This window comes from Lutjanus erythropterus, chromosome 14 (assembly GCF_056507025.1).
Source record: "Lutjanus erythropterus isolate fLutEry1 chromosome 14, fLutEry1.hap2, whole genome shotgun sequence".
Taxonomy (NCBI): Eukaryota; Metazoa; Chordata; class Actinopteri; order Lutjaniformes; family Lutjanidae; genus Lutjanus; species Lutjanus erythropterus.
In genome coordinates this window covers 24,044,156-24,059,303 of record NC_139330.1, presented here as the reverse complement: position 1 = coordinate 24,059,303, position 15,148 = coordinate 24,044,156, and the positions used below count along the sequence as shown (strand labels likewise).

At 37.5% G+C, this 15,148-nt stretch overlaps 3 protein-coding genes across 4 annotated transcripts; 1 reads left to right on the top strand and 2 right to left on the bottom strand.

The window, feature by feature from the left end:
* Nucleotides 1-77: 77 nt before the first annotated feature.
* On the bottom strand, nt 78-8,003 carry dync2li1 (dynein, cytoplasmic 2, light intermediate chain 1). Of its 2 annotated transcripts, XM_084735448.1 has the most exons (13): nt 7,905-8,003; nt 7,673-7,799; nt 7,521-7,555; nt 7,085-7,154; nt 6,704-6,792; nt 6,258-6,453; nt 5,900-5,968; nt 5,608-5,685; nt 5,403-5,482; nt 4,471-4,541; nt 4,202-4,299; nt 3,907-3,999; nt 78-366 (listed from the first exon to the last, which is right to left on the bottom strand). In XM_084735448.1, the coding sequence occupies exons 1-13, from the start codon at nt 7,916-7,918 to the stop codon at nt 304-306; spliced, it is 1,083 nt and encodes a 360-aa protein (XP_084591574.1). In that variant the 5' UTR covers nt 7,919-8,003; the 3' UTR covers nt 78-303. The 2 variants fall into 2 exon arrangements, with proteins under 2 accessions (XP_084591574.1, XP_084591575.1); XM_084735449.1 differs by lacking the exon at nt 5,900-5,968.
* A 1,790-nt stretch (nt 8,004-9,793) lies between these two features.
* Nucleotides 9,794-10,959, bottom strand: lyrm7 (LYR motif containing 7). The gene is made up of 3 exons (XM_084736342.1): nt 10,939-10,959; nt 10,680-10,752; nt 9,794-10,549 (listed from the first exon to the last, which is right to left on the bottom strand). Exons 1-3 carry the CDS (start codon nt 10,954-10,956, stop codon nt 10,452-10,454), a joined length of 189 nt encoding a protein of 62 aa, XP_084592468.1. The 5' UTR covers nt 10,957-10,959; the 3' UTR covers nt 9,794-10,451.
* A 102-nt stretch (nt 10,960-11,061) lies between these two features.
* hint1 (histidine triad nucleotide binding protein 1) lies at nt 11,062-14,460 on the top strand. Its single transcript, XM_084736341.1, has 3 exons — nt 11,062-11,217; nt 13,816-13,920; nt 14,124-14,460. The coding sequence occupies exons 1-3, from the start codon at nt 11,107-11,109 to the stop codon at nt 14,286-14,288; spliced, it is 381 nt and encodes a 126-aa protein (XP_084592467.1). The 5' UTR covers nt 11,062-11,106; the 3' UTR covers nt 14,289-14,460.
* Nucleotides 14,461-15,148: the final 688 nt, after the last annotated feature.

The window sequence follows — 15,148 nt, the reverse complement described above, 5'->3', positions numbered from 1 at the left end:
TGTCACCTATGTATTGCATGTATTACATTGTTTAAATATTGTGATTGTGATGTGTCATTAATAGGAAGTGATGTGTATTGTGAGAATGTAATATTGTTTATTTTTTTAGAACACATTTCATTATCAGTATATAAATGATTTTGATTATTTAAATGTATAGTTATACAATAGTTATACAAGTTGTATGAATTACCTTGTAAAAACACAAAATGACACAAAAGGAAATAAATAATGAAAAATATAAACTGTATTTACATTAATATGTGGTGTATGTGAGTGTTTGACCATAACGCTGATTATCGCTCATGTCTCGAGCTCCAGTCCTTTCCATGATTTAGCTGCATTCCTCTTATACTGATCCAACTCCTGAAAAAAACAAGAAACACAGAAAGAGAAGAAAAAGCATGACACCATTTCAATATTGTTAATGAAGTACATTGAAAAAATACAAGCACAGACATAATACAAACTTATAATGGTAAACAAGGTTTTATTCTCCTCTAGATGTCAATATAGAGCGTAGATAATATTATGTTATTATGCATTAAATGAAGTAAAGATTTTGTCATACAGTTGTATCTTGTAAGGGCAACCCAGGAATCTGAAGTTTTCTTTCCAGATATGTTTTGATATAGTCAATACTTGGTATATTCCTGTAAGTTATGGTAAATTGCCATGACCTTATGGTAAAATCTTTTAAGAGTGTATAATACTATACATTATATACATCGTCACTTAAAGGTAACTTTTTGACCACTGATAGCATGATGGAGCAGTGTTTTTTATGAGTAAGTTCCAGTTAAATATTAAAAGATTTGTTGAAAATCAAAGATATTTCAAGGACTACATTCAAATTCAAGCACATTCCTAATCTTGGAAACAAAACTGCTAAAATTAAGCATTTTACAATCTTAAAGGCTTTGTACAAACCCTTGTTTTGTGGTGAGGATGCACATTTGTCCACATGCATGTAGGTAACACAATACACACTTCTGTTAATGGCCTCACACAATTCCAGTGATCTACATTGGATCTAGGTTGCAGTAATGTGCCGATGAAGCAACATGCCAGCAAAGGCAGGAATGAAGAAGACTGCTTGCTAGCAAACAGAAATATAAACAATTCTGAACTAAAAACTCAAATTTGCAGATGTTTTATGAGGAAGGAAATGCATTCATCACATTTGCTAGACCTCAAGGATACACACAATGCGTTTGTGAGCAATGCTGTATGAAAGCTCCGCTGGGCTCAGTCTCAGTTTATGCATCTCAAGAAAGAAGATGTGTCACCTCTGACTGACATGTTTTTGGGTTGGGAAATATAGTCACAACTTGGGAAACAGGTGATAAATTATATAAAAACTGACTGAATATTTTTAATCAAATCAATGACTCAATGAGAGTCTGAAGATTCTGTGGCACTTGCGAAATTACCTTCTGGATTTTTAAAAGAAGGCACTGATTTATCTGCCAGAAAAACAGATGCTTAGCTCTGTGCCATGAATGTTAAGGTAATACATAAGAGGTACAAACTGGGGTGAAGGGTCCACAAGCTCAGCCAGGGATACAGTTAGCACGATGGATATCAGCTTACAATCTGGCCTGACATGCAAATAAGCCTTCACAAAGCTTTTCTTGACATTCAGTTGGAATAAACCTTTACCCTGTTTCTCTTATTGGTTACCCGGACCAATTACGTTAAGTGCCATCCAATGGCAGAGCAAGACGATCAGCATCAGGTGAGACTCAGTCAGTGATAACAGCATTGCAACTCCCCTCCAGACAGGTTACTGCAGTTCAAGTGCCAGAGTGGCACCAGGGCAGGTTGGCGGGGAGACTAAGTTCAAAGCTCAAAGCGTTTTGTTTGTCGAATGCACAGTGTAACACAGGGTCATTTTGAGCAACGAAATTCTTATGACATAGCACGCAACAACTATGCAGTCAGCATAAGAAGAAATGCCAGATTTTAACAAATAAGGGCAAAGCAAGAAAGAGAAGTAAAAACACTAGCATAACAAATTCAGTAAATATACATCGGCATTAAAAATATATATAGCAGTGGAGACTCAGCAGTCTCAGAGATGGGAAAATAACAGATTCTTACATGCAGCGCATTGCTGTCTTGAAAGGTTATGAATCAAAGCAAATGCAATCTAATTCAATGCAATAACTAGAAATTTAAAACCCAATTACTGACACTATGACACTATGACTATAACAATTTTGTAAGACCATGCTGTATGTTTCTTACAGCTCAACCGGATAGTGAAACAAGACAAATGTAAACGTGTGTGATGTTTACATTGTAAACTAAGCTACCTCTTGAGTTTTTGTGAAGATGAACGAGCGTGACAAACTGCAGATGGATAGAAAAACTAGTGTATGGGAGCATTTTGGCTTCTATGAAGTGGAAGTCGCTGAAATAAGTTGAAAGCCTATTTAACATACAATCTATTGTTGATGTGACTTGTTTCCCCCGACCCTTCCCTGAAGACTCAAGGAAGCTCAGGCAGGCTGCGAGAATGCTACAGGAGCACGAGACAACCACCGTGTTATATTTTAACAGTAACAAGCAATGATGAGTCCTACACTGTCAGTTGATCAGCTGTTTATAACTGTCAACCGTCTGTTGATGTAAAGCTAAGCCTGTGATCCTAAAAACAAAAGCCCACTGCTTCCAAAATACCCACTGCAGAGTCTAAGGTCAGTCACTGCTTGCCTTTGGCCAGCCTGACGGATTCCATGAGCACATTGCTCAATTCAACCATTATAAAGATCTGCTCCTTCTAAAATATCACCAATGATTTTTTACGACTCATAAACAGACACTTGTTTGACGAACATTGAGCATTAATTTGAAACTTGGAACAGTCAAACAAAAACAGACATTCTGTCCCACTGAGTAATGACTACTTAAACACGTATTTCAACTTAGCATGTTTTTTTCAATTTCTGATGATTTATCATGGACATTTTATGTTTGATAATAACATAATACAGATTTCTCCTTTAAAAGCAGCAAGTAGTCATAATAAATCAATTATGTATAGAAATAAAAAATGCTGATGCATCAAGATGCATTAGTAATTGTTCAATAATTGCAGTGTTTCCCTCTATATCAATAAATAATATAATAAAAAATATAATCCTGCAGTGCAGAGAGATTACCACCCATATATTACATATGTTATATATTATATTGACTACTAATCTCTGAGGTTATAACACCACAATTTATTACAGCCTGTTAATGAGATTATGACAGTAACACTACTAAATACAGGCTAGATGACACAAGGTTACTCAGGAACCTTATCCTTGTTTTGGACAGATGCGGAGCAGAGTGCATTGCACACTTCAACAGCTATTTGTCTCTCTAGGAAAGTGTGAGTTCTTATTTAATTCAGTTCAGATTGGGCAGTAGAGGGACAGGTACTGATTCCTTTTCTTTTTATGTGACCTCACTAAACTAAAGTAAGGCATTCAGTGTATATAAAATAAAGTGGTTGAGATAAACATTATTTAAAGTCTTGTGCCTCTGGAGCATATGGCTAAGAGCAGCAATGACAAAATATAAAACAAATTATCATAACAAAGATGAAAAGCTACTTCTTACTCCAGGGTTTATGGCTGAAATGTCACTCTCTCTGGGCTACCTTTCAGTGTTGTTAAAGTATGTCCTCTTCTTCAACGCTTGTTCCTCTTCACAAGGAGGTGAAAGGTCAGGGTCACGGCACACAGACTGGATTAACTGACTGAGCACCACACTGCCAACTCATGAGTCACAACTCTACAGTGGGATTTGTGTCCAGAAACATGGGCAAATCATATGCTTTCCCAAAACTTTAAGAACTATACAGCTATAAAGTAATACAATACAAGTGTGTGATTGGTCAAAAAGAGTTACCTGGTCTTTCTGGGCTCTCATGGCATCAATCTGAGGCTCACTATACTGTGGATCTTTCGCTGGATCCTTCAGCTCCCTCTGCTCACTAGTACTCTGCAAAGACAAAGCCAGTTAGACAGAACAATACATTAGAAATGGACTGTTTACAGAGGTCCTCGTTCATGTAAACATTAATATTTATAAGCAGGAATGCTGTACGTGACATACACACAGTCAGTGTGTGTGAATATGATATATATTGGCTGATGTGAGGGTATTCATATTCTTAAACATCAGAGGCCAGTGACTGAACTACCTCTTGGGGGAAGACACGCTCGTAGACTTTCTTCCAGAGGTCCTTTGGGTTTTTGGCATGCAGAGAAGTAATTTCCACATCAGTCGTAGGAGGGGAACCTAAATAGGAGCATTATTTCAAAGTTAATATCACGCAATACCGTCCACATCAACCAAGGCCAAGGCAGACAGTGGATATAAATCAGACGTATACAACACAGCACAGCAACAGCATTTGAATTCCACTCAAATGCATTACTGCTTTTGGCCACAGAGTAGTGCTGTGCTCACCTATCTGGCTGAAGGAGTCAGAGCCTGCTGGAATGATGAGAGGCTTGGTGGAGTCACAGGACAAAGTTTTCCTGATCACAACATTAAAAACAAGAAAAAACAAAACTACATTACACCAGCAGTAGCAGAGTATGCTTAAATGCTTAAATAGGTGTGAAATGTATTTCCTTTTCATCTCTATTGTCTATAATGCATTTTGAATTGTCTATAGAAAAGCTCAAAAAGTTTGAGAAAACTTGTCTGATATTATGTAATTTCTTATAGTCCTAGTAAAGTATAAATGTAAAATGCAATTTGCAAATCTAACAAGTATTACTGATAACCAAGGCAGTAATTTTATGGAGGCCATGAAGGCCATGGCTGTCATATTCCCTCAGTTTGGCCATATACCACTCAAAAAATGATATGCCCTGAGGCCACAGTGGCCTTGATGCCCTGCCTGCAATGCCCCACTTAATTTCTGTTTCTCTTCTGCCTCTTTCTTGTCAAAACATTTTTTAGACTCTAGGGTCTTTTGTTGAGATTCTAAATTTATTATTTGGCAACATTAACAGCCCAATTACAGCCTAATGTTTGTAACATTAATGTTAACAAATGTAACGTTAGTTCATCTTATTGCCCATTCCCATCTTAAAATGATGCAGTGACTCTGGTTAGTCCACAGTTAAGAATGTATGAACTTTTGACTTAGGAGTGTGAACAAATATTGGTGATTTATAAATCCTAATTAATTTTTTTTTTTTTTAAATAAACTGCTTTTTAAATTTTAAATTTTAATTTAATTTTACTAACACTTCTGCTAAATTCATTACTTCCCTGGACTAAAGATCATTGTTTTATTTGGTGGGCTTGCTGCTTCATGCCCTCACAATCAAAAGGCAAATTGGCCCCTAAAACAATGAGTGTGTACAGTGCTGTATTATCCTCCTCACCCTCTGTCCAGACCAAAAGCCATGTGAGAGAAGAAGCTCTTGGTTTTTGACATGAGGCTCTCTGACTTGATGCTTGTGAACTGATGAAAAGATTGGCATAGAAACAGAAAAAAAATGTATTAAAACAAAAGCAACAGTTGATAAAGTGGACTGATTCCGTTATCTTAATGTAAATATTTTGCATGTATAATAAAAAAAAACTTACAATGAGAGAGGCTGCATAGTAGTGGGCAACAAAACGCAGTGTTTTACTAACCACTTTCTTCTTGTCAGAGTCCAGTTCCTGCAACACAATTGGAAAAATCTGTCTCTCTAAATGTGCTACACATATTATTCCAGATCCAAGAAGAGAATTATGTGGGAAACCACAACTGACTACTGACTACTACTCATAAAAAGCTTTTAAGTTGTATATGATGAGCATTTGAAAAGTCATAAAGTGTCATTTAGCCACCATGATTCAAATTTCATAGGTAATATTTAATGTTGTGTTTTACCTGAAAGAGGTCGTATTTGCTGCCAATAATGAGCAGAGGAACAGGAAAGGGACTGATCAACTCTCTGTCCTGTTGAGAGATGCAGTTAACTCAGGATACATAATACCATCATATACCTGCACTGAACAAAAAACGCTTTGTCCCCATTGTGAGGTGAGGTTTGGTGAACTTTTATTTTGATATAAATATTGATATAAAAAGCTATTTTATCACCATGTTGCTTTGTTTAGTTTGTTAGCATTGGTCTCAAAGTTCAAGCATTTTGAAAACTTTTTTCAAATATTTTACTATGTGTTGCCTTGGATGAAACAAAACATTAGGTTAATATAATGGAGGGTGTCATGAGCTGAGGTCTTACTGGATAGTCTTTAGGTAAGACACGTGCTGAGTGGACAGGTGTCTGGTGTTTGGCTCCAGGTTTGGCCTTCAGTGCTTGTTGTGCCTTGGAGGTGACTTTCTCCAGCTGTGCCTGTGCTGCCTGAAGCAACTTCTCCATGGTTCCCCACAGGATGTTGGGTTTGGACAGGTCCAGAATGAGGATGACAGAGAGAGACCTGGGAAGAGACAGGAAGGACTATGTGCTCTGGCAGGATACAGAAACTCTGGCAGAAGAGGGAGAGGCTCAGACCAAGAAACTCCTTTGATTACCGATAAATGTACAATAGCCTGAATTGAAAACATAAATAATATCCACCTTCAGATCATGTCATATATTGCCTTTTTTATCTAAAACCAGAACAATGAAAAGGACAGTGACCTATGAAATAGATAACTGTACCCCAGGAATGTGTGTGAGTGACCTACCTGATGCTGACAGGAGTGATGGGGATCTGAACCAGGTCTGACAAAGAAGTCCCTCCTCCCAGCTCCCATATGTGGGCTATGTCTTTAGGCTGAAAGATGAAACCACCAGGCAATCACTTTTATCACATCATCTCATTACATGTTACACATTATGTGCCACAGACGTCCAGTAGGTTTGACTAAACAGCGTAGCAGTCATAGCATGTCATGTAAACACACCAACTCTCACAGTAAGTCTGATGCATTGTGCTCAATGTGCTGGAGTCATGGAAGTTGTGGTGAATTACTTCAGTCTTTTGTACCTCCTTACAAAAAAAAAAGAAAAAAACTTTGCTCAAAGTCCCTCAGAAAAAGTGCCCAAGACTAACAGGGCTTCCTTACTGTGTTGTGTCCTCTGGCCCGTCTGCCAAAGGTGTACTCCAGTGCCAGAGTTGGTTTGGTTGGTTCATCCCTGGTGGATAAAAGAACTTTATCATTGTTGTGTAACAGGATAATCTAAGATTAAAAAAAATCTTTCTTTTAGCAAATTTAGCTGACCAGATATCATTTTGTGTCATGTCATCAGCCCTGTACTTTGAAGAAAACTGTGAGATACAGCAGAAAGCTTTGAATCTTAAATTATAAATTACGCATCCTCTTCCTAAAGCTCAAGACTGAATTTAATTTTTTTTTTTTATTGTGTTGTGTGTCGGGTGACCTGTGCCTTTAACACTGGTCTGCATGCAGAACATGAGAGGTAAGAAAAGGTTTAATTTTAATAGGCTTAAATTCGCTCATTTTGAGATGAGAGTTGATTATCTAGATTACACACACTCACCTGTCGAGGCATCTGAGGAGAATTGACGTTTTACCCTGAAAAAAACAAATGTGAGCTTACTCGCAACAACTTATATCACTAGCTACCTAATAACAAGACGTATGCTTCCATTAGAAAGCTATAAATGTACGGTCTGTGGACTGGAAACGTACCCCAGCTTTGCTCCCCATCAAAAACACGCTCCTCTCATTGACCGCCGTCTCTCCTCCGTCCTCCTCCCCACCTTCAGTCTCCCGACAGTGGACCTCCGCTGCAGCCAGCTCCCATAACGTGTCAGAGCTGACAAATAGTAAACAAAAACCGCACGTTGTTCGAAAACAACATGTTATTACTTCAGTAATAATGCTAAGTATTAGGAAAATTTACCTACAAACTTATTCTTACCTTATTTTTGGCATTACATTTGATATTTTATACACACAGTTGACAAGATAGCTAAACGGCTAAAACCGAAGGGAACGTTACCAGCGTTGCCAGAGTAACGGCGCATTTTGATGATGCAACCATTTTTACTTCTTAATGGGCATTGTGGGAAATGTAGTACCTTCGTTGAAACAAGCTTTGTACGGTAAGACGTTTTTAAAAAGTTAAGCTATTTATTATTATTATTATTATTAAATAATTATTAATAATTAACTTCAATAAACGTAATTTACAATAGTTAATGGGTAGAAAAAAATGAACGGGGTTTCCAATACAAAAAATGACTTTTAGTAGTAGTAGCTTTTTTTTTTTTTTTTTTTTTACATATTTTTAAGAAGGTGCACACTGTAACAACGAGACTGATCTAATGTGATTAAAAAGGCATTTTTCATTACTTAAAAACTTAGTATTTGTTATAAATTGGGTGTCTGTTATAAAGCAATTCAGTAACTTTAAACACCAATTTTATACCTTATTATTGTTATTGCATTCAGCACAGACAACACTGTATCTATGTGCAAAATTCAGGGAACATATAATTGTTAGCCTTTGTGGGTTAAAATCCACATCTTTGCTTAAAATAATTCTGTAAACTGACACTACTTTCTCAGCTATATTTCACATTCAAGGGCACATACAATGAATCAACTCAACAAAATGTCATCGCTGATTATGGGTGACCCTGATAACTATTGCAGCGATACATTTTCAGAGAATAGAAATGCAAAAGGGGGTTGTTACTGTCTTTGTCCTGAGCTTTAAGAACTGCATTGTTAGATTCATATATTTTTTTTGAACAATAAATGAAACCTGACAAAGTCTGGGAATATTCCTCTTTAATTACAACACAATGAAACATTTTTTTCAGTAGCAGCAAAGTAGCTTTTCCCCCTTGTTCAATTGAATGAAACTACTGGCAGGCAGAAAACTTCAAACTCAAATAAAAACACATTTAATTTCATTACATAACATTGAGAAAATACTGTACATGACATTATGGCATTCAGTTTGCAGGACAGATATCTTAAAGCAGAACAGCAGAGATCTTCAGCGTGTCAAAAGCAAATGTTCCTCCTCAAAGTGAAGACTTTAACATGTTTTCTTTTCAGGGGATTCAGAACAACAAGAAACATTGTTCTGGTTAAGTCCTTTTTCTTTCCTGTCCTTTCTCCTGGGCTGGTCACAATAGGGTACATTTTCAAGTAGAAGGCTCTCTCTGGGTCGAAGCACTGCGCGCGTGCGCGCGCATGTGTGTGTGTGTGTGTGTGTGTGTGTGAGTGTGTGTGTGAGTGTGAGTGTGTGTGTGTGTGTGTGTGAGAGAGAGAGAGAGAGAGAGAGAAATGTAGAAAGTACATATTATTAAGTCAGGCAGAAATCAATATTGCTGGTTTATATTCTTTGCACATGTCACTTCCTAGCATGGTACCACATTTTTAGAAAAAGATTGTGGATAAATGAAAAATAACATACAGAGTTGTTTTTCTCCTACATGTTCCACTTGTAGCACAGCTTCTCGTAGAACAACTTCTACATCTGAACCCATTTTGATCATCTGTAAAAGTAGAAGGGTAATGAGTAAAAACAGATAATGACACAATGAGACCCTGGGCACAAAGATTTAGATTGAATTAAGATTAAGATTTAGCACTACACGTTAGCAATCACGGCTGTGGATGCATTTGTATAGCTGTTTTTATGTAATCATGACTTTTCATTGTCTTGTCATTTATTATATGTCTTGGGTCTGTAATAGTTTGTAAAAGTTTGAAAAAAAAGGCAGAATTGCCTTTGTTTCACATCATTTGCAACCGAAATAGAAAGTGCTGCTGTGTTTGAAGACTGCGCTTTGATGATGCTGGAGACATTTTCTAAATCACTGGGAAGTCTGCTACAGCAGATCAACAATGACAGTCCTCTCCACAAGTATTAAATAAAATACTAAAGGAATTCATCCTCGCTGTTGTTATGCTTGCATGCAACAATAGCCCGATATCAGACTGAATTGACTCAAATTTTATTGAAATCACAATATGGCCTACAGCAATTTTCAAATTGTAGGGGGCAAAATATTTGTTAAAGGTGAAATGTGTTTGAAAATACCATTTAAAATTAAATACTGTTGCGCTGCAGAGATGTCCTGACCTACGCATCATATTCTATAGACTTAAGACTTAACGTGGTACATTTACATTTTTTAAGTCTTTAAGTCACTTTTTCCTGCATGTTTACTGTAGCTGAATTATGTAGGAAAAAATCAAATAAAAATATTTGGTTGGATTTTGTATTGGCAGATACAAAGGATGTAAAGGACTAGGTCAGGACAAGGAACAAATATGTGACCATAACTTTGCAACTTTTGAGTGAATTCCACGAGGTCCTCATATTTGATCCACTTGGCCCCTGGGCTTGTGCATGGAAGACCTACTCTGTAATTAACCCATGACTTATTTAAATGCATAACTGTCCAGCAAATACAATACACAATCTACTGTATATAAACAAACCATGTCACTTTCTTTTGCACTTTAACTGTACCTTCTTAATGTTGTCTTCTGCTGTTTCATTTTTGTTTTTCCGGAACTCCTCGTTGATCTTTAACCTTGCAGCTTTGTGGAGAAAAAAGGTTGATTAATTAACATGCCTTCTGTTTGGTAAGGGTTGGTAAACATCCTACAAACATATACGGTCACAGACATTTTTCTACTGGGAATCAAACCACCCAGCAACATAACTCACCTGCCAGTGCTATATCATCATCTTTGAATACAGCCATCCTTGTTCTGTGCAGCGATTTAAACACGCTGAGGACCTGCAAGACATTCAGTTTTCAACAACTTCAGCACCTTGGCAGCTGTCACTGAAACGGAAGCAGCTGTGGATACAAACAACGTCCTGCCACTCCGGATATCTATTTTTTAATGTTAAAATCAGCCAGTGGAGGAAACATTGTTTAAATCATGTTAGTTTAGTGAATATGAAGATGCTTTATTCTCACCTTCAAACGAGTCCCCATGTTGACTTCTTCAGCTCACTTCCTGTATTGGAGGAAGTACTAAAGACCAATCAGTGAAGACTTTAGAGTGACGCGTTTTGGCAGCCAATGAGCATTCGCTGTAGTTTCATAGCCAAATGCAGTATTTATAGATCAGTCATCTGCGCCAACATGGCTGAGGAAACGGCGAAAGCGCAGGTTGCTCAGCCGGGTGGAGACACAATATTTGGGAAAATCGTACGCAAAGAGATTCCTGTCAACCTGCTCTATGAGGACGACCTGGTATGCATTGAACACTTTCGCTCATATACTTATTAAGGTGCAAATTATTACAGCTCCGTGCAGGTGACGTTTAGCTAAGGTTAGCTCCGAGCTAGCTTCGCAGAAACTGGACCGAAATCTCGCGAGTGCTCATTTTTGCCCCAAACCATGATCGTTCCGTTAACTTAACCAGATGTTTTCTGTTCCTGATCCTGCGCACATTTTAACCACGGCGTTTTCGCATTATAAAACATATTTCGTTCCTACATCGTTAGCAATGAAGAAACACCGCGTGCAAAACTCGCGAGTTTCACAAATATGGTTCCCTTCTAGACGAGACCCAAACCAAGAGAGTCTGCTATATGTTGTAGAATAAGCTGTCAGCGTTACTGTAGTGCAATTTTGTGTGTATTTAAGACAAGTGTGTTTTGTGTTTATCACGGAATGAAGCCGCAGTAATACAGTTTGTGCTGCGGTAATACAACACAACATGCTCTCAGACTGCAGTAACTGTGCTTTTAAATAGTAAGAGGCTTTTGACAGAATTGAACAGGTTTCTATCCACAGTTTTGCTGTGCATGTTGAGACTTTACTCGTGTTATGTTTGCTGGCGCCTGGTTCATGCAACCAGTTTGGCTTTCCAGCTATGAGACAGGCCTTGTACGCCTGGTCTGAGTGATACTGGCACCAGTCCTTTTAATATGATACGTAAGCCAGCAACAGTTGCAGACTGTCTGTGTATTCACGTGTCACTGCTGCTGTAGTTTGACTCATGAAATCAGCCTTCGTGAACTATAAACCTTAAGATAACTAAAACTCTCAAAATATAAAGCTGCCTGCATTACCAGACCTGTCATATTGAAACAGAAAATAACACCCAAAGATTGGCATCAAAAACATTACTGTCTGGCAAACAGGAATCACTGCATTGACAACACAACATATAAACAGTATGAGACTTTTATTATTAGAATGGCTATGAATTATATTTAATTACACTAATTATGCAAGAGAGAAAAGAAAAATGCTGGTAGTATACATTGCCAAGTCATGATGTACTTATAGAGAGTATATCCTGGGCCATATCCTTCTTTTTACTAGATGAGGGTGACTTAGACTTTACATCACACCTACTGGATTGTCGCTTTTTAGACAGAACAACTGCTGGCCCAGTCAGCACAGTGAGGCACATACATGTGTAAGTAATATGCAGTGTTGCTGCAAGCAGATGGGTGGGACTTTTCTCCCAGAACCAGTTCTGTTACATGCTTACATCATATTGGAGGTATGTTAATTGTAAATGTCAACATGCAAGTGATGATTATGACTAGGTCTGGGCAGTAGAGCTGAAAAGTTTCATATCGGTCGATACTGATAATTATTGATCATGTAGGTTGTGACTGACAACATGTTTTGTACTCCAAGGGGTGGGAGCGGCTGAGTGGATAAAATGAGTAAATACCACAATATTTTTGACCAAATACCTCAATATTGCAGCAAAACTGTAGGGACTACTTTTGCTGCTTTCACGAAATTTTAACCCAATTCAGATTTTTCATCAGTAATGTGAATATAATGATGAACTGGGTAAAGATAAATAATAGAACAATCTGATAAGAAAATGACATCACTTTACTGAAATGCAGCCTTTAAAACCAGGAAGAATAACACTTTTGCCATATCACAATATAACAATATCCAAAATCTACCATGATATCTAGTGTCATATCACAATACGATACAATATCGATATATTGCTCCACAGTAATTATGACTAAAAACTTGTCTGAAGAATATATCCAACTAGAGGGTTAATTATTTGTAAGTGTGAAAAATGTAAACAAGCATTGTTACTGCACATCAGCTAAGTCGTTCAGTGTAATAAGACTCATATTTCATGTGTTATATTGTAAAAGTGCTGTATCTGTTACTTCACACCCATCTGGAGAACAAGATTTGTTCATCTCTGCAGCACCACAGTGATTTATTATAATGCTGTTTTGACACACATTTTTTCTTTTTTTTCTTTATAAAAAGAATGATTGTGAATCACAATCTATATTGTGAATGTAATAAAATTTTGATTAATTGTTAACTGCTCAGTATTCCCCATGTAATAAGCTATGGCTGATTATTCTAATTTCCTAAATGGGTAAAAGATGCATTAAAGAATGTAGCAACGTTGAGACCTCAAATCCTACTTAAAGAAGCTGTAATAAATGTTGAAATACTGTACAATGTCACTAATGGTCATTGGTCAGTAGCAGCTTTTAAAAATGCCATATCGCATTAAGACACATCTCATTGAAAATTTCCAGATAAGTCTACCAATAATTCTTCAGGTTATGTCTGGTGTAATGGAAAATGATATAGTTTTTCATTTCCTTACAGTACGACCACCATGTGTCTTGCTCTCCTCAGTGGGGTTTACCCATCATGCTGTAACAGTTATGGTGTAGAGTATTTCCATGTATGTATGTATGTCAAAATACAGATTGAGGTAGCTTTTATTGCATTATATCATTTGATATTTTCTCTGGTACCTCAGTGTAAACCAACACCTCACCTGTCTGCACACGCTAATCTCTTCTTTGCGATTTGTTTTGTTTTGGATTTCAGTGTGTGGCTTTCCCTGATATATCTCCTCAAGCTCCCACTCACATCCTCGTTGTGCCAAAAAAGCCAATCGTTCAACTGTCACAAGCAGAGGAGGGTGATGCTGCAGTAAGTATGACTGATCATTTTTACTTTCCACTTGCAGTGACAGCAGCTCTGTCAGTCACCACTAGATGGAGCCTTTTTACAGTTTGTCTGACCAGTTAGTCTCTGAACACTGTTGTAATCCAGGGGTTGTCTGTTTAAGATCATGCATACATGTCTGTATTTCAACCTCAGTGTCACTCATTCATTCTCTCTCTGTCTCTTAGTTGTTGGGCCACTTGTTGATAGTTGCAAAGAAGTGTGCTCAAGAGGCGGGTTTGTCTAGAGGCTACAGGATTGTCATCAACGATGGACCGGATGGAGGCCAGTCGGTCTACCACATCCATGTCCACGTCTTGGGTGGACGCGGGATGAACTGGCCCCCAGGCTAACCTCCATCTCCCAGCACAGACCATCCTGCCATCACATTGTTCATGTCTGTTGTCTGATAACCAGTACTGTTAAAGTTCGACTTAACCAGTTTGTCCTGTGAAATAAGATAAACAAAACCTGGAAATTCATCAAGGGTAATAAAAAGCACTTCACAACAACAGAGAAATACAACCACTGCTGTTCCTTTTGGTGCCTTTTGCAAGCATTTACGTGAAAGATAAAACGAGCCTGTTGCTGTTGTGGCTTGACACTGCAGCTGAAGATGGGAATTCATGGGTCTGTGTGCAGTATGGAGTCTGCAGTAAGAGACTTGTTAGAACTGCTGCTGTCAGTCTCACATTTTTCATAATTAGTCACCTGATTAGCCAAAGGATTTGCACTCATAATAGCTAAAATATGATATGTTTAGTTTATGTGTTTAAACTTGCAAAGACCTTGAAAATTGTATTTACAGCCAGTCAAATTAGAGTGCTTGTTTTCTCCCAAAAAGGGGTGGGGCCTGATGTGGGGAAAAAAGTACATGCATGGGGGATTGTGATGCTTTCTTGACTTTAAGGGGTTTTCAAAAAATATACATAGCCAATATCTCAGCATTTCTTTTATTTCTGTGGAGAAAACTAAATGAATTATTTTTTAATGTTGGATTATCATTCAGTATATATATATATATATATATATATATATATATATATATATATATATATATATATATATTTAAATAAATCTAATTGGATAAGGACATGTGAAGACCTGGCCTTCACTCTCTGGTGAACAGCCTTGGCCTGCATTAAAAATCAAATACATAATACTGACAGACTACTAAAAATATCTGGAAAACTTCTTTGCAGTATTCATAGGA